This window comes from Dinoponera quadriceps, unplaced genomic scaffold (genome assembly GCF_001313825.1).
Source record: "Dinoponera quadriceps isolate SergipeBrazil2010 unplaced genomic scaffold, ASM131382v1 scaffold781, whole genome shotgun sequence".
Lineage (NCBI taxonomy): Eukaryota > Metazoa > Arthropoda > Insecta > Hymenoptera > Formicidae > Dinoponera > Dinoponera quadriceps.
In genome coordinates, this window is record NW_014555039.1 from 401007 (window position 1) to 422963 (window position 21957).

Consider the following 21957-nt stretch of genomic DNA (forward strand, 5'->3'; position numbering starts at 1 on the left):
CCTCCTCTTCCAATTGGAGGTAGAAAGAATTCTACAATTTTATCCCATTTTCATCATCTTCCGTGTCGCGAACTTCGAACGTACGAGTGTGTGTGGGAACGCTTCGTCGCGATATATTCGATTCCACGTCCTCGTTCTTGAGCGAAACACGAAACTTCCTCGACGAAATGGCGAGCATCCTTCAGTGAGGGATCAATCGGCTAATCGAGCTTGACGATTGAAGCAAAGGACATCCCGCAGATTTTTGGACTCGGTCGAGGCGGACCTGAAGAAGAGTGCACATGTCGTCATTGCGTCTTACTACAGCAGGATCGTGCGAACGGTCTCACAGCGTCGCAACATCCAGGATGTCGCGATGGACGTACTGCTGCGCTTCCTCAAGTGCGCTACGCGGCTGCTCGGTCTGCAGATAGTAAACCGCGTGATCGTCACCATCGAGCGTCTCCTGACGGTCCTCGGCGACTCCACGGCGATACCTTTGCTACGGGTAAACCTAGCCAGCCGCTAAGTGTTACAAACTAATTAAAGGAATACGTTATTCGAAGAAAAGTTGCAGACGAAAGTTGTAAGATTTCGTAAATGAAATGGTAACTTTGTTATTTTTTAATGGAATCATACGCATTTTTTAACATAAACTGATTTCTCTGCTCATTCTACGAAATGGTATGAAAATATCTAGGTAAACTCCTCGAAATATATAGGGTGTCCCAAAATTCACGCAAGATTTGAATTTTGCGCCATTTGTGCGGTAAAGTGTTGCCAACGAAAAAAGAAGACAGCGTGACAGCTGACAGTTCAGAGTTATCAAAAATGAAGCGCTACACGAAAGAACAACGCGTTTTTATTGTTGAGCAATATTTTAAAAATAATGAAGGTTTGGCAGCTACAGTTCGCAATTTTCGTACAAAATATGGTCGGAATAGTGATTTAACTTCATCAACTGTGAAGAGATTAATTTAAAAAATTTAGGGAGATTGGATCAATTAGTGATCTTGCATCCACAACGTGTTACTGTTTGGTGCGAATTTTTGGCTGGAGGCATCATCGGACCATTCTTCTTCGAAAATGCGCCTGGTCAGGCAATAACAGTTAACGGTACTCGCTATCGCGACATGATAATCCAGTCTTTTGTGCCTAAATTGCAAGATATGGATGTGGACGACATGTGGTTTCAATAAGACGGTGCCACATACCATACAGCCCGAGAAACAATTCAATTACTGCATAAGTCATTTCCTGGTCGTGTAATTTCCCGTTTTGGTGATCAGAATTGGCCGCCCAGATCATGCAATTTAACGCCGTTGGACTTTTTTCTTTGGGATTTTTTGAAGTTTAAGGTTTATGCCAACAAGCCCACGACCACCCACGCCTTGAAGGAGGAAATTGAGCGCTGTATCAACGAAATTCAGCCACATTTGTGCAAAACAGTCATGGAAAATTTCAACAAAAGAGTGCGTATGTGCCAGCAAAGCCGTGGAGGCCATTTACCCGATATGCCATTCCATACATTACCCTATACTGTATACTTGAATCAATAAAAAATTTATAATTTTTAATAATAAACCTGTGTTTTCTATCAAAATTACTTCTTGCTTGAATTTTGGGACATCCTATATATGTTTTCCGAAGTATTCTACATTTTATCCTGATATTTTTCATTACAAGGCATGAAATATTTCGTAAACTATTCACTTTTCAACAGTCTCACCTTAATATTTTTATACGTAGAACTACTAATGAAATCTCTCGATTATCGTAAGGAAAACATATAAGAGAAACTTGAAATAAAATTTCACTGCATTTTGCAGACTCATTGACGCACCATTGATAAGCAAAAATCGAAGTAGCAAGAGAATCTAAGTAGCAATTTTTCGCAAGAAAGAGCTTTTTTTCTTATGTTTTCCCGGCGACTAAAGAAACATTTTTTTTTCCTTAACTACAATATAAACGAACTTGTGGCGAGGGCGCAGTTTGAGCTGAAGTGCGAGAAGGACGATCTGTTCGTGAATCCGCGGCTGCCGGAGCTGCACGAGGTCTTCCACCGTCTCGTGGACAACATAGCGCGCTTCGCGCGGCACTTGCCGCCGTTGGAATCATGGGCGCGAATCCGAGGCCGCGTCGTCGGGATGACCGGCGCGAGTCACGAGGACTACGGGTCGCCGTTTGCCGCGCCGCCGGACTGGTACCTGGACGAGGCGCACCAACGCTTGGACCTGCTCCTGCGAGACATCTTCCGACCTTTGAACGACTACGTGGAGGAATTGCGGCTGCGGTTCGGCGACATTTATCGGGCGGACGCGCACCGCGATGCGGTCGAGCAGACCGAGAAGGAGCGCTCCCTCGAGGAATGCGTCGCGCAAGTCGAGGACTTCAATCGACGGATACGCGATATCAACGGCATGGTGGGTGTAATTTGTTTCCCTCGAGTTGCGGACAGAGTTTGCAGTTGAGCTCGGCTCTCCGGCGGAGTCGCGTGCGCCCGCATTCGGCGAGGGCATCACGAGACTCCGAGGGCCTCGCAAGGGCTCCCCGATTGTCTTTACCCCTCGCGCCAGCTCGGCTGTTAATCTGTATAATTATCCGGTAGAGGCGCCTTTTACCTAACCCTTTGCGTTCCCAGGGTACCTTTGCAAAGCTGTCCGAAACCTTAATTTAATCTAATTTAATCTAATTTAAGTCGAAACTATATAGTTATCACGTCAAAGAGAGAGAGAGAGATTTAAAACTAATTTAAAGGACGTCACCACGACTTTTTTAAATAAAGAGATTTAATATATTTTATAAAAATATTATTTTATTAAAAAAAATATTTTTTTTAAATATTTCATTAAATTTTTAAAATATTTTTATTACATATTTTACAATAAGTTATCTTACAATAAGTTTTGAATAGCATCGCTACATGGAGAAAATATTACAGTAAAAATTACCACATTTTATAATGGCGGACCATACCGGGAATTATAACTGAAATTATTATATGTATTGTAATCTTTAATGATGTGCATAATAAAATATATCATTAAAAATTACAATACACATCATTATTTCAGTTATAAACCCGATACAGTCCAGCATTACAGAATTTTGTGCTAATTTTTACCTCATTTTCTCTATGTACGGCATTTTTAAAGCGCAAACATTTTTTACACATTCAGCTAAGTTAATAATCGAGCAGAAGAATCAATATATCGTTGCTTGTTAACATCGTCCAATTTCCATTTTAATTTCTCTCCAAACTATGAAAACGCGAGAAAACTCGCGGAGCGGCGAACGAAGTCGGTGTTTGGCCAGCAAATCGTAAGTTTTCCCGTGATCGGTCGACGACGGCGCTAAGAGTGTTAAGTTGGAAAGAAAATCCGATCACCGAGCGTTTCACGCACGGATGATCGTTCGTGTATGCGAAAAGCTCTTCTCAACGGAGTTATCACGTTCACCGGAAATTACGAGAACGCTACGGGAGAAAACGTTTGTAGCCCGACAACGAGTACCTGTCGACAATGAGTCTGCATCAGGTCGCCGCGAAACGCGGCCTCGCCTCCTACGCGAGCGAGCTGCGCGCACTCGTCATCGACGAGCTCGTCAAGCGTCACTGGAACTACAATGTCGAGATATGCAACATCTTCGAGAGGCTGAGGGACCGGGCGTTGAACGTCCCGCGCACCACCAAGGAAATGCTGGAGCTCGGTGAGCCTTTCTCTCCCTCTACTCGCTCAGCGTATATCGTTCCCTCTTAGCCGCGCTTGTAACATTAACTCGATGCAAGAGGTTCATTGCCTCCTTCCTAACTAACTAACAAGTTCTGCCTCGCTAAAATCTCGCCAAAGAGAATTTAGGAGCTTCTCCTTTTTTCGCGTATGCTTCTACCGAGAGATGCTCGCAACCTTGTTTTCGTGCTTTCGAAGTGTTAGAAACACGTCGAAGTTATTTAATGACTGTTTTAACCATTTGTTGTTGTTACATAGTGTCCTATATATGAGACTATTTCTCTTTTCCTATGTTTTGACATATTTTCTAATTAATTTATATGACATATTTGGTATCATTATATTCCTAAGACTTGTATGAATAACATAAATATGTAATTATTCTTCTATTTTTTCGAAACAATTTATGTTGCAACTTATTGATCATTTAATTGATTGCAAACTATTACGTACGCGAATTGAATTTTATCACCGACATCTATCTTTCTTTCGTAAAAAAATGATTAGAATACACACAGTAAAAAATTTTGCGTTAAATTAAAAAAATCTCACATGTCCCAAACGTTCCACTCAAATTTTTGTGTTAATTTTGTGGTAATTTAACACAAAATGAATGTATTAAGTAGTAAAGTGAAATAACAAAAATAATACATGAAAGATTAACAAGATGGCAACCATTACCGAGGAAAAATGAGTGTAAAACTTGTAAATGATCGTAGGGTGCCAAGCAGCGCAAGCGAATGACCGAGAACGGCTCGCCATTATCGTGCAGTCGATTCGCGTAACTTTGAGTTTCACGTAACCGAACCGACACATATCACCGAGTGACTTTCAAGTTTCTAGCGGTCTCCAATTAATATTCGTCGTCAATGTCGCCGCGTCTTTCCTTTCCGTCTTTGTCTTTTCGCGGGAGTGAGACGCGCGTTTCCGCGCATGTTAAACGTATATTTACATATAAAATATATTATTTCAACACAAAGTTGAATTCAATTGTATACATCTTCAAATAACGCAATCACAATATGTTAAATTAACACACGGCTATGTTAGAAATTTATGTGCATGCTTAGCATATTCAGCTGAAGAAAGAGTTAAATTAAAGTCAAGTGATTTGAGAACATTCTTTAATTGTGAAAAGAGAATTTAATGTTTAATGATAAACTATACACGGCATAAATGCTAAATACTTTCAATTTTCAGAATAAAATTCATCGTGCTATATTCGACCACCTTTTATAATTTAGTGAAAAATCGGATTCTCCCGGTAACAGGGTCAGCCTCGATATAATGGAGACTTTTACTCTACTAAAATTCAAGAAAATATCTTCAGCGGGATAATTTGCGCAACAAAGGGTTAACGGAGAGAAATATTTGGGGATTCTTCCGTGTGATTTCGTTGTTGACTGCATTCGACAAGAAACTCGACGAGAGTCGAGTCTCGGCCCGATGAAAGATAACGAACTCGTCGTCGCGCGTTCGCGATCTCATCGATGTCATCCCATCAATGATCGCGTCCTCCAGGTCAGTACATGCTGATGGCGACATCGACGTTGATGCGGGAGATGCAGGAGAAGATCACGCTCTCGCTGCGCATGGTGGGCTCGCTGATCGAGATGACCAGCCTCAGCAAGTCCCACATCGAGCTGAACAACACGACGGTGCAATGGCTGAAGCGCATCAAGCCGGTCTTCGATCGCAGCTCGTCGATGTACGAGCAGATGAAGTTCGAGCTGGAGGAGAAGCTACAGGAGGAGGTAGTGGTGCTGAACGCGAACGTGGAGAACATGTTCCCAAGGTGAGAGAGTCACCGATCCGTCAACGTCGGACTTCGATAACGCACGAGGCTGAGATGCGAGAAGTTCGTCCGAATTGAATTGCCGCTATTTATATTTGCAAGAGCGCCAACAATCCATCCTGCGAGTTATTCAAATCCCTCCTTTTCAATCCTGCGAATCAATCCTGCCGTCGAAATCATCACCCACCTTCTCCACGGCTCAGGCTGGTCATGATGGACGACATGGACGACATCGAGCGCGTCAAGGACTACATAGAGGATATGCGCAAGATGATGCGCCAATTGGAACGCATGGAGCAGCGGGCCCGGGCGATAAACGCCGAGGAGTCGCTTTTTCAGTTCCCGTTGACGCAATATCCGCGCATCCAGGAGCTGAGAGACAACATCCTGCCGTTTTATCATCTGATCTACAAGGCCTACCAGTGGCAACGGGATCGCGCCCTCTGGCTGGACGGGCCTTTCGAGTACCTCGACGTGCAGTACATCGAGGACAAGATCAATCAGTACTTGATCGACTTCAATCGGAGCTACAAACTGTTCAAGACGCGAATCAAAATGCAGATCGCGACGAATTATCCGTACAGGTCGCGACCCGACGCGCGAACCGGAACGAAAGGGCACTCGGAGGAAGAATTAGCCATAGGAGCTGAAATCTAGTTGCGACAGCCAAAATGCGTCCTTGAAATGGGAACAGTCAATGTCGTTGCTATCACAGCTAAATCCGTTGGCTGTTTGAATTTAGGCGCTGCAGCAAAAAATATTAGCTAGATCGCACAACAGTAAAATTATATTCCTTTTCAAATAGAAATTTATTGCTTTTTCTTTTAAAAAAAGATCTTAAGATATTAGTATAGGCTGATTTGCCTGAAGTTTAATTACTTACTTAACTTAATGTTATATTATAAAAAATGAGAGAGAGAGAGAGAGAAAGAGCACAACTTAACTAATCTTAACTACACACGCTAATAATTTCGGCTAATGAAGTTATGTCTCGGAGCAATTATACTCTACCTCGAATAGTCAACTTTTAGCGATGACACCAAAGTTCGAACTAGCTAATGAGACTCAGCTGCTATTACTAAATCATTTTCCTGAGTGGACGATACGAGGATTCCGCCGAAGCGTATCCGGATCGATTTCACCGCAGCGTGAACCACGGGATAGAACGAGAACGGCACGGTCGTGCCTCTCGATTTGCATCGCTCGCCGGTAGTGGTCTCGTAAAAATTTTTCCCCATTGATCCGCCGACTTTCGCGTTCCGCGTGGAATTCTGTTGACCTTGTCGCTGATGGATGTGTATGTGGGAAGTACTAAAAGCCGGCGAGTGAATAAAACCGCTTGAATTACGTCACCCCGCCCGTCGCTCCGAAGTGAAAACAGTCCGGATGTTTATCGAGCGATCCTCGCGCGAACCTGTTGCGCCTGCGTTATCGGTCGTTCCTCGTTAGTTTTGCAGGACTGGTAGACGATCCCGATCCTTTTCAGCAACCGTCGCCTCAGAAGCTCTGCTATCAGCTGATGGAAAACGGGAAATGGTTCAAGGTAAGGGTGACAAATGAAATTGAAGTTATTATATCAAGCCACTAAGAAGTTTTCCGAAGCAAACGATCGCTATTGACTTCATTTTTCGTCTACATTTTTTTATCTTCGAACATTGTTCTTTATCTGCGTGAAGGAGGAGGTCCCGTGAGTCTCCTTTTTATATGTAATGGTCGAGTCAATGGCGTAGTTTGAAACGGAATCCGACGGGAAACGATGACGGACAATCTCTCGTATCAACTTGACGTTATTTTAGATTCTTTAGTATTATTATTATTATTTATTAAGTAAACGATAAATCAGTATTTCCTTTGGAGCAAAATACGAAATAGAAAATTATATAATTAGTTGCACTTGCACTCGCATACAATGAAAAAAGTAAAAGTACAATAATGACTGAAAAAATTAAGTGTTTAAAAAAAAAATATCGTAAATTTCAGGTATATCAAAATAAGAGTCGAATAAATCTAGTTCCGAGAGCATTACGAGATATGTTAAAGAAATCAATATCGATATGGCCAATATTGGCTCGAGCGATTGCCTTTATTTAGAAAATAATTCATGACAATATCGTAATGTTTGAAATTTAGAACGTCGTTTATATTTTATTCGCGTTGATTTTCGCCACGCAGCGATACATTCCGTTGTTGGCCATCTTCCGCAATCCGGCGATGCGGCAGCTGCATTGGGACAACATGTCGGGGATCGCGGAATTCGACCTGACGCCGGACGCCGGCACGACCCTGAGGAAGATAATCAACATGAACCTGTTGGAGGATCTGGAGAAGTACCGCGCTGCCGATCTGCGGCCGAGACTCGACAAGTCGCGACGGGTCGCTCAACGAAACGCAATCGTGTTGCAGATACGAGATAATCAGCAGCAGCGCGACGAAGGAGCTGGTGCTCGAGGATTCGCTCGCGAAGATGAAGAGCGAATGGGACGATATCATCTTCACCACTACGCCGTACAAGGACACCAGGGTCTCAATCTTGATGCAGTTGGACGACGTGCTAACCCTTCTTGAGGAGCACATAATCAAGCTCCAGATGATGCGAGGCTCAGCCTTCGTGAAACTCATCGAGGAGGACGTCAAGGTGTTCTACGCGCTGCTTCTTCGCGTCCAATCGACGATCGACGAGTGGACGAAGGTAAATCCCCGGGTAATCCCGGTTAATCTCTTGAGAGCGAGTCGGCAAGGTCGCGAATCGTAAGTCGCGCGTTTATTTTTTTCCAAAACTTCATTAAAACTAATGTTAAATTACATATTAATCAAAGTTATTAAAATTAATTAATGCTCAAGGGGGTAAAATTGACCGTACTTGCGATCAAATCGCTGAAATCCGAAGCTGCAAGAGGTCGAGGTTTTCTTTTCATCATTTTATTGCGGGTTGAATTTCGTTCCTTTCTATTTTAATCAATTGCTGTGTTCTCACTGCCTCCGTAATGCATGGAGCAATAGTCTCGGCCAAGTTTAAAGAGATTGTATGGCGAAGTGAACTTGCATTAATGATAGAAATAAACAAATAATATTGTCGTATTGGTAATATTACGTATATATGTATGTGTATGCTTACCTCAACTTTGTTTCAAATTAACACTTGTGATTTCAATAATGAAATGTATAAAAATGTAATTTTGTTTGATAAATTTATGAGCGGTCTTTTTAATGCGCCGCTGAAAATACGACACTGAGCCTTACAACTTTCTTAAGTACCGGAAGGAATCAGTTCGCGTGGACAAATTCCGAATCTTGCGAAGACACTGCCTCTGCTCTTTCCAGGTGCAGATGCAATGGATGTATCTGCTGCCGATCTTCTCAAGTAAAGACATCGTGGAGCAACTGCCCGATGAGGAGGTGTTGTTCATCGAGGTCGACGCGACGTTTCGCAAGGCGATGCAGCGGGTCGACAGGGATCCCCGAGTTCGCGAGACCGCCGGCGTCGTACGTATATCGATGTGTGATTACGTTTGAGCGAAGCGAGCTGAGACGATGGGTCAAAAGAGAGAAATTTGGTTGAAATTCCTCCGGAAACTCGAACATCCCTTACAGTTCGGTATGTTGGAAAGTATGCTGACGGCAAATATGATAATGGAGAGGGTCAACAACGGCGTACTGAATTACCTCGAGAAAAAACGACTGTTCTTCCCGCGATTCTTCTTCCTGAGCAACGACGACATGCTTGAGATTCTTTCCGAGACGAAGGAACCACTTCGCGTTCAGCCGCACTTGAAGAAGTGCTTCGAGGGGATCAATCGGCTGGGGTACTTCCCTCATGCGGTTTCCTTCTATTTAGCTTGAATGTTTATATTTATTATATTTTTTTCTTTAAAAATATCTAATAATAATAAATATATGATCGCATATTGTAATATATATATATATGGAATGTCCCACACCAACAGGGACAATCTTCGTGAGAAGAACGAATTGAAGTAAATAAAAAAGCTTCTCCACCATTTCATAAACAACACGCAAAATTTCGAGTTATCAATTATTGAAAATGACTATGTGTAGAGGTTTCTTTAATTAATAACTTAAAAATTTGCCTGTTGTTTGCAAAATGGTAGACGGCTTTCTTGTTCATCTCAATCCGTTCTACGCCCTCACGAAGTTTGTCCCTGTTGGTCTGCGACGCCTTGTACATACTACAATATATATTTCAACATATTTTTACTATATATTACATTACAAAATTCTCTTATCTTGCAGTTTCGACAAAGACCTGGAAATTTATTGCATGTTCAGCGACGATAAGGAGGAAGTGCCGATGCAGGAAGTTATCTCGACGGCAGCGGCGCGCGGATGCGTCGAGCGATGGCTGCTTCAAGTAATTCGTGATTTCCCATATTTACTTTTAGTTCCGTCGTCCGCGGCAAAATAACGCGACTGATCTCTCGAAGTGTCACGGCAAACAAATTCGTACTCAAGTTACAGTGTACTTACGAAATCTCGATATTCACGTTGACTCACGATTGCAATATTAATGTATGAACTAGATTGTTAATTACTTTTCTATCGGTCTTATCGCTCTCATGACGAACCTGCCGAGCTGTCGGTGCTTCCTCAGGTCGAGAAGCAGATGTTGATATCGGTAAGGGAGGAGATTTACTTGAGCTACTTGGAATACGAGCTGAAGGAACGAGTGGAATGGGTGGTCCTTTGGCCCGGCATGGTTGTCCTGTGCGTCGCGCAGATTTACTGGAGCCTCGACGTGCATAGCTGCCTGGTCGGTCGCGCGACCCACGCGATGGAGTCGCTTTACGAGAAGCTGAGGGGCCAGATCCTGAAGCTGGTCAATCTGGTGAGAGGTTTGTAACATAACACGGCGCGAGAGCGGTCGTCGTCCCTCCCGTTGTGGAGTTCCCGCAGGGAAATGGATTTCGGCCGGCAGGGCAGCTCTCCAAGCAGAATCGAACAACGCTGAACGCTCTGATCACCATCGACGTTCACGCGATGGACGTTGTCAAGTCCCTCATCGAGAAACAGATCGTCAGCGAGATGGACTTCGAGTGGCTGTCGCAACTTCGTTATTACTGGGAGGACGACGTCTACGTTAGAATCATCTATTCGACGGTCAGGTACGCGTACGAGTACCTCGGCAATTGCTCGCGTCTCGTCATCACACCGTTAACCGACAGGTACGTACCGATGGGTATGATGGGCCGAACTATGATCCTTCGTCGATGATACGACTGTGGGAAAAAAGAATTGAGAATAATTATCGGAAACGAGGAGTAAATTTTTCCCGAGCGAGGCTTCAATTCACGAAACGTCGCGTGGACTTATTATTATTATCATTATTATTATTATTATTATTATTATTATTATTATTATTATTATTTCACTCTCTGTTTTGCAATTGCGTAAGCAACGAATAATAGTAATGTCGATAAATTCGTTTAAAGCGGCTACCGGGGACGCGCAAATAAAAATACGGTCCTTTATTTAAAAAAACAAAAACTATATATTTTAAAGGAAGTCGCTTGGCAAATCTCTCGGTTACTCTCTATTATTTCTTTAAATAGAACTCCGGGTCTCTTGTTTTACATTGCCAGGTAGCCGCGATTTTTAGGTACATTCGTGGTACGGTGGAAAAATAATCCATTGAAAATGACGAAGGTGACATTAATTTTTCAAATTATGGGCGCAAAAAATTTACTTCACGTCTCTGACTGTTTCTTTTCGCATGTCATCATCATCTTGTCAATTTAGTATCATCGATAACGGGTCGCCGTGCACTAATAGACGCTACAGATAATATCGACACTGATTGCAACGTCGTTTCCGCAAGATGTTATCGCACGTTGATCGGCGCGTATTCGTTGCACTTGAACGGCGCACCCGAAGGTCCTGCAGGCACCGGCAAGACCGAAACGACAAAGGACCTGAGCCGAGCCATCGCAGTTCAATGCGTGGTCTTCAACTGCTCCGAGGGCCTCGACTACAAGAATATGGGCAAGTTTTTCAAGGGTCTGGCGAGTTGTGGCGCTTGGTCCTGCTTTGACGAATTCAATCGTATCGAGCTGGAAGTCCTGTCAGTCGTGGCGCAACAAATCTTATGCATAATACAGGTAATACGTTGAACCATAACTTCTCAAGATAATTTTATAAGAGAATTCTAAGAAAATGTTAAGTCATTACGATGTTTTCTAAAGAAACTTAGAAACTTTTGTCGAATCTGAACAAGGGACGCATCGATATTTGTAAATTAAGCGCTAGTTAAAGAAAAATCTTACAAATCGCGCGGAAAAAATTAGCTGTCCATATAAATACAACTGAAATTTAATTATTAGATCTAGTTTTTAGCTGCAGGAGCTACCTGGATACAGAGATAAAAATAATTCGATAAATTAATTAAACGTTTATTACGTTTCTTCTTTGATTCAACCTACGACATGTGTATCTACGTAAAAAGCGTTTCAAAAACATCGTTTAGATGTCTTTATCTCAGAGACATCATTATGACGTCTTCTATCTATCTTAATGATTTCTGAGAAGCCTTTTCTGTATCCGTTCTTACGATTTAAGAAGTCCTTTACGTAGGGATAAATTCATAAGGAACATCTATTAGACAAAAAATCACAAATTGTAATACTAACTTTTTATACACACACAGGCGGTGCGCGGCCATTTGGAGACTTTCGTCTTCGAAGGCACCGAGTTACAGTTGAACCCGGCGGTTTACGTATGCATCACGATGAACCCGGGCTACGCCGGCCGATCGGAGCTGCCGGACAACCTGAAGGTCCTGTTCCGCACAGTCGCCATGATGGTGCCGGACTACGCGATGATCGCCGAGATCTTCCTGTACTCCTCGGGTTTCGGCACTGGCCGCGACCTCTCCACGAAGATCGTCACCACGTACAAGCTCTGCTCCGAGCAGTTGTCGTCGCAGTCGCACTACGACTACGGCATGCGCGCGGTCAAGACCGTGCTGTCGGCGGCGCAGAGCCTGAAGCTCAAGCACCCGGATGAGGACGAGGCGGTGCTGCTGCTGCGCTCGCTGATCGACGTGAACCTGCCCAAGTTCCTCTCCCGCGATGTGCCGCTCTTCCAGGGCATCGTGTCCGACCTGTTCCCAGGATTGTCGCTGCCCGAGCCGAGCTACGAGCAGCTGCTCACCGCGGTGAAGGAGGCCGCCCAGAGGCGGAACCTTCAGCCGGTCAGCGTGTTCCTGCTGAAGATCGTGCAGACCTACGAGATGATGATGGTGCGCCACGGCTTCATGCTGGTCGGCGAGCCGTTCTCCAGCAAGAGCTCGGTGCTGCGCACCTTGGCGGACGCGCTCACGCTCATGCAGGAGCACGGTCTCGAGGACGGCGTTGCCACCACGTACTTCGTGCTGAATCCGAAGGCCGTCACGTTGGGCCAGCTGTACGGCTACTTCGACCCGGTGTCGTCCGAGTGGAGCGACGGGGTGTGCGCGGCGGCGTTCCGCCGCTTCTCCAGCGAGGACTCGCCCGACCGCAGGTGGATCATCTTCGACGGGCCGGTGGACGCCGTCTGGATCGAGAGCCTGAACACGGTGCTCGACGACAACAAGAAGCTCTGCCTGACGTCCGGCGAGGTGATGCGCATGAGCGACACCATGTCCATGATCTTCGAGACGATGGACCTGATGCACGCGTCGCCGGCCACCGTCTCCCGCTGCGGTATGATCTACATGGAGCCGCGCTCACTCGGCTGGCAGCCCCTCCTCGAGTCCTGGCTCGTCCGCTTGAATCCTGCGTGGTGCAACGCGATGGTCGGCGAACTCTTCCTCTGGCTGATGCAGCCGTGCTTGAACTTCATACGCGGAGAGTGCCGGCTGACCGTGAACGCCGGTGAGATTCACCGTGCGGTGTCGACCATGTCGTTCTTCGAGCTGCTCATCGAGGACGCCGTGGAGGAGAGTCCCGGTGCGTTCGAGCAGAACCTGCAGGCCTGGTTCCAAGCCGCCATGATCGTCTCCATGGTGTGGGGCGCAGCCGGCACGCTGGACTGGGAATCGCGGGCCAAGTTCGACGTGTTTTACCGCAACCTCTGGAAAAACGAGCATCCGGACTTCCCGACGCCCGAGTGCGTGACCGCCGACCCGATCTCCCTGCCGGGCGATGAGCCGATTCACGACCAGTACTACCACTTCCGGGGCAGAGGCGCCTGGCGACGGTACACCGAGGCCGCGAAGACGCAGCAGTTCTCGGAGACGGAGAGCATCGCGCGCACCATCATTCCCACCGGCGAGACGGTGAAGTACCAGAGCGTGATGACGATGCACATCAGGCGGCACCGGTGCTTCCTGCTCTACGGCGACACCGGCACCGGCAAGAGCATCTACGTGAAGGACCTGTTGACCAACAGGCTGGACGAGACCAAGTACCTGCCGAACCTGATCACCTTCTCGCCGAGGATCACCGCGGCGCAGACGCAGGAGCTGGTGCTGGTGAGGCTGCTCAAGCGACGGGGAGGGACTCAGTACGGGCCTCCGCACGGCACGCACTGCATCGTCTTCGTCGACGAGGTTAACGCGCCGACGAAGGAGATATACGGGGCGCAGCCGCCGATCGAGTTGCTGCGCCAGTTCCTCGATCACGGGGTCTGGTTCGACCTGAAGAAGCCAGATCCCCTCGTCGTGCTGAACACGATGTTCGTGTGCGCGATGGCGCCGCCCGGGGGCAGGAGGCACGAGATATACCAGCGCTTCCTGCGCCACTTCAACGTGTTCACCATATGCGACTTCACGCGCGACACCCTCTTCCGGATCTTCACGAACCTGGCGTTCGTCGGGCTGAAGCAGCACGGCTTTACCGCCGGGGTGATGCCGCTCGTCAACGACCTGGTGAACGCCACTACGCGCGTCTACAGGGACGCGATCACGTATCTACGGCCGACGCCGCTGAAGCCGCACTACCTCTTTAATCTGCGCGACTTTGCGCGCGTCATCACCGGCTGCGCCCTGCTGAAGAAGGAGTCCGCGGACACCGGCAAGAGCGTCTTCTGCAGGCTGTGGGTGCACGAGGTGCTGAGGGTGTTCGGTGATCGGCTGGTCGATCAACCGGACCGGCGCTGGCTCTGCCAGGAGATCAGGGCGACCGTGGAGATCGTGCTGAAGGAGCGCTTCGACGCGTTGCTCGGCCACCTGCCCAGGTACAACGACCAGATCACGGAGGAGAGCCTCAACGACCTGATCATGGCCAACTTCATGGACCCGGAGGTGTCGGTGGAGTTCCGGCTTTACGAGGAGATACCGTCGCTGGAGGAATGCCAACGAGTGGCCCTCCTGTTCCTGCAGGAGTACAACGACACCCACCGCGACAAGATCGACATCACCCTGTTCCGCTACGCACTCCAGCACCTCGCCAGGATCTGCCGGGTGCTCTCCATCCCGTGCGGCAGCCTGCTGATGATCGGCACCGGAGGCTCAGGCAGGCAGAGTCTGACGAGGCTCGCCTCCGCCATCGCGGGCTACGGCCTCCGTCAGCCGGAAATCACCGGCATGTACGGCCTGCAGGAGTGGCGAGAGGACGTGAAGTGGGCGCTGAAGAATTCGGGCGGAGTCGGCAAGGACCTGGTGTTCCTGCTGGCCGAGGAGCAGATACGCGACGACGCGTTCCTCGACGACGTGGACAGCCTGCTGAACGACGGCGAGGTGCCGAACATCTTTAACGTCGAGGAGCGCCAAGAGATCGTCGAGATGACGCGGCTCGCCGCCCAAGGTGGCGACCGCAACCTGGATATCTCCGTGTTGAGCGTGCTGGCCTTCTTCGTCGCCAGGTGCCGAGAGAAGCTGCACATCATGCTCTGCCTCAGCCCGATCGGCGACGCCTTTCGGATCCGCGTGCGGATGCATCCCGGCCTGGTGAATTGCTGCACCATCGACTGGTTTGACGCCTGGCCGGAGGACGCGCTCGAACAGGTGGCGAGGCGCACCCTCGTCGACCTCGAGCTCGCCGAGAACGTCAAGGACGAGTCTGTGGCGGCCTGCAAGTTCTTCCACAGCTGCACCAAGGACGTGAGCGCCAGGTTCTACGAGCTCACCGGCAAGAAGACCTACGTCACCACCGCCTCGTTCCTCGACCTCATGCGCATGTTCGCCGACTTGACGACGGAGAAACGACGGGAGATTGCTCAGACTAGGTGATGTGGCTTTGGGGATACTTAGGAAGAAACGCTTTTCTCCATTTTTTGGCGGATTTTCTACGTTTTTTCTTTTTTTTACCAAAAGCAGATAAAATTCGTTTTTGGGAAAACACTCGCGTGCGTTCGATTAAAATCTGCCACATTTACTTCTTTCCGTTGCGAAAATAATTGCGTGCACTTAATTGAAGTTAAATGAAGTTAATATATTATATGGTAAGCAATAACATATTTCAAGGAATTACAATTGAATATATTATGGTCAAATATGTAATATATAATATATAATAATAAAATATAATATGTTATTATACACACACACACACATACATACATACACACACATATAGTGCGCACAATTTTTTAAAATCCGTCAATGTATTACAGATTAGAAAGTTCTGAAAGAAACGCATTATTCGAAAGAAAGTTTCAGATAAAAGTTGTAAGATTTCGTGCGAAATATAAAATGGTAATATTATTACATTATTAAACTATTTTTTTAATTATTTTTTCCAAGTTAATTTTAATTTTTTTTAATGGAACCACATGATTTTTTTAACATAAATTGACTCCTCTAGTTGTTCTATATATGAAAATACCACCACCTTAAAATCGTCAAAAAGAATATTTTTATACTTTTCGAGATATTTTACATTTTATCCTGATACTTTTTAGTTCAAGACATGAAATATCTCGTAAATTATTCAATTTTCAAAAATCTTATCTTATCTCACCCAAAAAAAACAACTTTTCGCAAAAACCGTTTTTTCTTTGTTTTTTTCAACAATTAAAAAATCGTCTTTTTTTAAATCATACCAAATGACCATCCACGACACAATGCGATATTTCCAGGATTGGGGGAGTCGATTTTTAAAAGCATTTCGTTACTATCTCTCATTCGTAACCTGTCAAAAAACATAATTCTTCTCTCTTCAAATTCTTCTCATCTCTCTCACAGAGAGCGGTATATCAACGGCTTGGACAAGCTGGAATTTGCGGCCGAGCAGATCGCTCAGATGCGCATCACGCTAACGGAACTGAGACCGCAGCTCGAAGCGTCCGCGAAGGAAACGGCGGAGACTATGCGGCAGATCGAGAAGGAGGACGCGAGTGTGAAGCAAGCGACGATCTTAGTGAAGAAAGACGAGAATGTGGCCAAAGTGCAAGCTGAAATCGCCATGCAGCTGAAGGAGGAATGCGAGGCAGACCTGGCCGAGGCTCTGCCGGCTTTGGCCGAGGCCATAGGTATCGTCACCTCATCTCCATCCGTGTATTTCATTTCCTTGTTTTATCCGTCTCCCTTTTCTCACCGTTTCCTTTCTTTTTCATCCTCGAGGATCCCATCATTCTTAGATCATCAGATTAAATTTTGCATCTCATTTACTGAAATAAAAAAATACTATATTCAAGTAAGTGTTTAAAGAATACTGGAGTAATTATTTTACATGAATTAAATAAATATTACTTGAATATACACTGAGAGGAAAAAATGCTAAATTCAAGTGATATTTACTTAATCCAAGTGAAATAATTGCTCTAATACTTCTCAGCAAATATTTACTTGAATCTAGAACTTTTTTTTTTCAATGTACTTTAAGAAGGATCCTATTATTATATTCCAACACCAACTAACACCAACTAACAGTAACATCACAACAATGTTATAATTTCTCACTTAACCGTTATATACAACGCGTGTTATATTGTTGAGTGGGAAATAATAACGTTGATTTAATATTATTATTAACTGTTATTTACTGGGATTTGAGAGTAACAGAGCTATGAGAGGATATTTGTTTCTTCGCTTGTGCACGGCGCGTCATTTCTTTACTTTTAGCAAAATATGTTGCGGTACGTAATATAATTGTAATTAAGAATTATTCTGTAAATCACAGCCGCGCTCGACACGTTGAAGCCGGCGGACATCGCCGTGGTGAAGACCATGAAGAGCCCTCCGGAGGTCATTAAGCTGGTCATGGCGGCCGTGTGCGTGATGCTGAACGTACCGCCGGTGAGGAAGGACATTCCAGCCACCGGCGTTAAGGTTCTGGATTATTGGACGCCCAGCAAGCGCATACTTGGTGATATGAAGTTCCTGGAGAGCCTGCGGCAGTATGACAAAGACAACATCCCGGAAGCCATAATGCAGGTTGGACCGCATCTCGACTCACATCCGTGCGCTCGCACGGAAATATCGCTGTTATCGCCAGAAGAGCCCGCCGATTAACGAGATATCGCCTTTCGCCAGGAAATCAAGAGAACATACATGACGAACGTGAACTTCGACCCGAAGGTGGTGGCGCGCGCCTCTTCCGCCGCCGAGGGCCTCTGCAAGTGGGTGCGCGCGATGGTCTTGTACGACGGCGTAGCGAAGATAGTCGCGCCGAAGAAGGCCAAGCTCGCCGCCTCGGAGCGCGACCTGAAGAACACCCTCGCGTTTCTGGAGGAGAGGCGGCTGATGTTAGCAGAGTTGAACGAGAGGCTGAAGGTGCTGCGCGAGAAACTGAACGAGACCCTAACGCGGAAGATCCGTCTCGAGGACGAGGTCGGTGGCATTTTGCGATCACGTGATATCTTTTCCTTGCCACAGACATCTTGAATATATATAAATACGAGGATTGCTATTTATATTTCTGGCCTAATAATGAAAAAACAAATATTTATGATCGAAATTGGTTTTATTGTTTTTCAAAATATTCTCCACGATGACAAATACACTTTTGCATGCATTTGAACCAATTTTCGAAGCACTTTTTCCACTCCGATTGAGGTAACTGCAAAACATACGTTTTGAATGCATCAACCGCTTCTACGGATGTCGAAAATCGTTGACCACGTAATTTATTTTTGATGTGCGGGAACAAAAAAAGTCATTGGGTGCCAAATCAGGGCTGCACGGCGGATGACCCATCAATTCGATGTTTTGGCCGGTCAAAAATTCTTTTGTTTGACCCGATGTGTGAGAGCTCGCATTGTCATGATGAAGAATGATTCGCCTCTTCTTCTGCTTTTCTCGAATTTCTCCGATGACTTCTGGCAAACGAATGGTCGTGTACCATTCAGAATTGACCGTTCTACGGTGCTCTAACGCCACTGTCGCCACGTGATCGGTAATGCCGAAGAAACAGGCAACCATTTGCTTCGATGTGCTTCTTCCGCAAACAACTTTTGTTGGATTTGACTCGTCTTGGAAGACCCATACAGTCGATTGCTGTTTTGTTTCGGGCTCATATGCATAGATCCATGATTCGTCACCTGTGTAGACGTTATACACAGCCTTTGATGCACCTTGAACGTATTTTTTCAACATTTCCTTGCACCAATCAACACGAGTTTTCTTTTGAGCGTTTGTCAGATTATGCGGGATCCAACGAGAATAAATTTTTTTTACGGACAAATGTTCATGCAATATCTTATTGATGCTTGTCATACTAATGCCCAAAGATGCCTCAATCGCACGGTATGTCACATGACGATCTTGCTTTATCAGTTCACGCACAGCATCGATATTTTCTGGCACAACAACCGATTCTGGACGACCTTCATGGAATTCGTCCTGGAGCGAACGTCGGCCACGATCGAATTCGATATACCAGTTTTTTACAGTGCTGTGGGATGGTGCTTTCTCGCTGTATAAAGAATTAAGTTCATCGATGCACTCTTGTCTTGATAATCCACGTCGAAAGTTATGAAAAATTATCGCACGAAAATGTTCACGAGTTAATTCCATTTTTTGCCCGACATGAATTTTTCAATTCACTGTAAACAACACAAACCGTGCTCAAATGACAATGTGTTCTTATGTTCTTATGTTCAACAATGTCAAGTTTCCAATGACAACGTCAGATGGCGCCTGGCAACACTTACTGCTACCAAGGCCAGAAATATAAATAGCTACCTACGTATAAATAAATATATAATCTACTATGTATGGACAATTTTTCCCGGGTCGATACAGGTGACGAACTGCAGAAACAAACTAATCCGCGCGGAGAAGCTGATCAGCGGTCTGGGAGGCGAGCGGGACCGCTGGACCGCAGCCGCCGAGATGCTCTGGGCGGCCTACGAGGCGCTGCCCGGCGACATCCTGATATCCTGCGGTGTGATCGCTTACCTGGGACCCTACACGGCCAGCTATCGCACCGAGAGCCTTGACAAGTGGACGAAGTACGTGGCGAAGTCCGTGATACCTTGCTCGCGGGAATACAACTTCGTCGCGATTTTGGGCACCGAGGTGAAGATCAACTCGTGGAACTTATTCGGCCTGCCTCGCGACTCCTTCTCCATCGAGAACGCCATAATCATGGACAACTCGAAGCGCTGGAGCCTGTTCGTCGATCCGCAAGGTCAGACGAACAAGTGGATCCGCAACATGGAGAAGATGAATGACCTCCGGGTGGTCAAGTTGACCGATCGCAACTATATGAACGTCGTCGAGCGCTCGATCGAACAAGGTGATTATTAAATAATGCTTATCGATGAATTGTTTCAATTGAATTCATAATTAATTGCTTCGATGATTATCGCACAGGTAAGCCGGTACTGATCGAGAACATCATGGAGGAATTGGACGCGGCCCTGGACCCGATACTGATGCGGCGGATATACAAGTCCGGCGGCTTCTGGTACATCACCCTCGGCGAGAGAAACATCGACTACAATCCGCGCTTCCGGCTGTACATGACGACCAAGCTGCGCAATCCGCACTACTCGCCGGAGGTGTTCAACAAGGTGACGCTCATCAGCAGCGCCTTGACGCTGGAGGCGTTGGACGATCAGCTGCTGGGCATAGTGGTCGCGAAGGAGCGGCCGGATCTGCAGGAGAAGCGCGAGTACCTGATCGTGCAAAACGCCCTGAACGTGAAAGCGCTGAAGGAGGTGGAGGACAACATCCTGCGGATACTGTCGGTCGCCGGTGCCGGCATCCTCGAGGACGAGGAGGCCATCGGGATCTTGGACTCGTCGAAGATCCTGTCGAGCGACATCGAGAAGAAGCAGGTGGCGGCGAAGAAGACGGCGATGCAGATCGACATGTTCCGCCAGAGCTACCGGCCGATCGCCAAATACAGCGCGGCGCTCTATTACACCATCACCGACTTGCCCAACATCGACCCGATGTACCAGTACTCGTTGACGTGGTTCATCAACCTGTACGTAGGCTCGATCGAAACAGCCAGTAAGAGCAAGGACCTCGAACGCCGACTCGGCTTCCTGCGCAGCGCGTTCACTTACAATCTCTATCAGAACGTGTGCAGGTCGCTGTTCGAGAAGGACAAGGTAAGCAGTAGCTACCCGGTAAGCGAGAAGCGTTGAATCAATCTTTTGATCCTTCGATCCACAGATCCTGTACTCGTTTATTCTGTACACAACGATCCTGCTGGCGTCGGGCGGTATCACCGAGGACGAGATGTCATTTCTCATTACCGGCGGCTTCGCTGTGGGAGAGCCGACCGTGAAGAATCCCGCCGCCGAATGGCTGCCCGAAAAATCCTGGAGTGAGATATCCAGGATCGTCAGCGCTTCGCCGGCTTTCATGGGCTTTATGCGAAGTTTCCGGGACGATTTGCCGTCCTGGAAGAAGTTCTACGATCTCTTGGACCCGGTGGACGCGTCTTTGCCGCAACCTTGGGAAACGAGGCTGACGCCTTTCCAGAAGTTGATCGTCGCGAGAGTGATAAGACCGGATATCGTGCCGATAAAGGTACCGTGACCGATAACATCGCCGTGATAATGAGAACGATTCTCTCGGGAATTATCCTTAGCGACCGGTGAATGTCTTAAGGTCGATTCGCGCTTTGCTTCCTCTTCGCGTTGAGGCACAACAGCTCGGTTAATTGAGTATTGATTATTATTAATTTAATAATGTCACGTTATTGGAGAAACAAAACGGTTACTTTATTTATTTAGAAGAATTAAAGAATTTAGAATCGTTCCCAGAGCAAGTAAGAAACATTAAATCGATCTTTTAAGACATTGATTTTGTGTGGGTTTTATAAACATCTTGACGTAATATTTTATAAGCGTCTTTAAATTGCTACTTTATAATTCCTAAATATTAAAATCATGGTGTGAAAAATATTACTTTTAACATTTCACTCAAATATTATTACGTTATATTATACGACACTAAGAACAACATATTTGAAAACGTTATACGTTATAAGAAATCTGCAAATAATGTTGCGTTAATAACTTTTCGCTTACTGAGTTCTCATTGTTGTTAAACGTTGAGATACTCGGCCAACGTCCGATATTTATTTCGATTATACTTAACCGATTCTCAATTTATCTCCCGGC

At 46.2% G+C, this 21957-nt stretch overlaps 1 protein-coding gene across 1 annotated transcript in view; it reads left to right on the top strand.

Moving 5' to 3' along the window:
* The window catches only part of LOC106742899 (dynein heavy chain 12, axonemal), a 28786-nt gene that overhangs the window by 3100 nt on the left and 3729 nt on the right, over positions 1–21957 (top strand). The window contains exons 4-24 of the mRNA XM_014616256.1: positions 241–487; positions 1971–2402; positions 3477–3687; positions 5229–5502; positions 5706–6086; positions 6952–7045; positions 7675–7829; positions 7906–8191; positions 8824–8985; positions 9094–9305; positions 9754–9871; positions 10112–10345; positions 10414–10682; positions 11336–11615; positions 12161–15660; positions 16619–16905; positions 17556–17809; positions 17909–18205; positions 19619–20114; positions 20192–20937; positions 21002–21361. Coding sequence (XP_014471742.1) covers positions 241–487; positions 1971–2402; positions 3477–3687; positions 5229–5502; positions 5706–6086; positions 6952–7045; positions 7675–7829; positions 7906–8191; positions 8824–8985; positions 9094–9305; positions 9754–9871; positions 10112–10345; positions 10414–10682; positions 11336–11615; positions 12161–15660; positions 16619–16905; positions 17556–17809; positions 17909–18205; positions 19619–20114; positions 20192–20937; positions 21002–21361 — 9295 coding nt within the window. The remainder of the gene's footprint in view (positions 1–240; positions 488–1970; positions 2403–3476; positions 3688–5228; positions 5503–5705; positions 6087–6951; positions 7046–7674; positions 7830–7905; positions 8192–8823; positions 8986–9093; positions 9306–9753; positions 9872–10111; positions 10346–10413; positions 10683–11335; positions 11616–12160; positions 15661–16618; positions 16906–17555; positions 17810–17908; positions 18206–19618; positions 20115–20191; positions 20938–21001; positions 21362–21957) is intronic.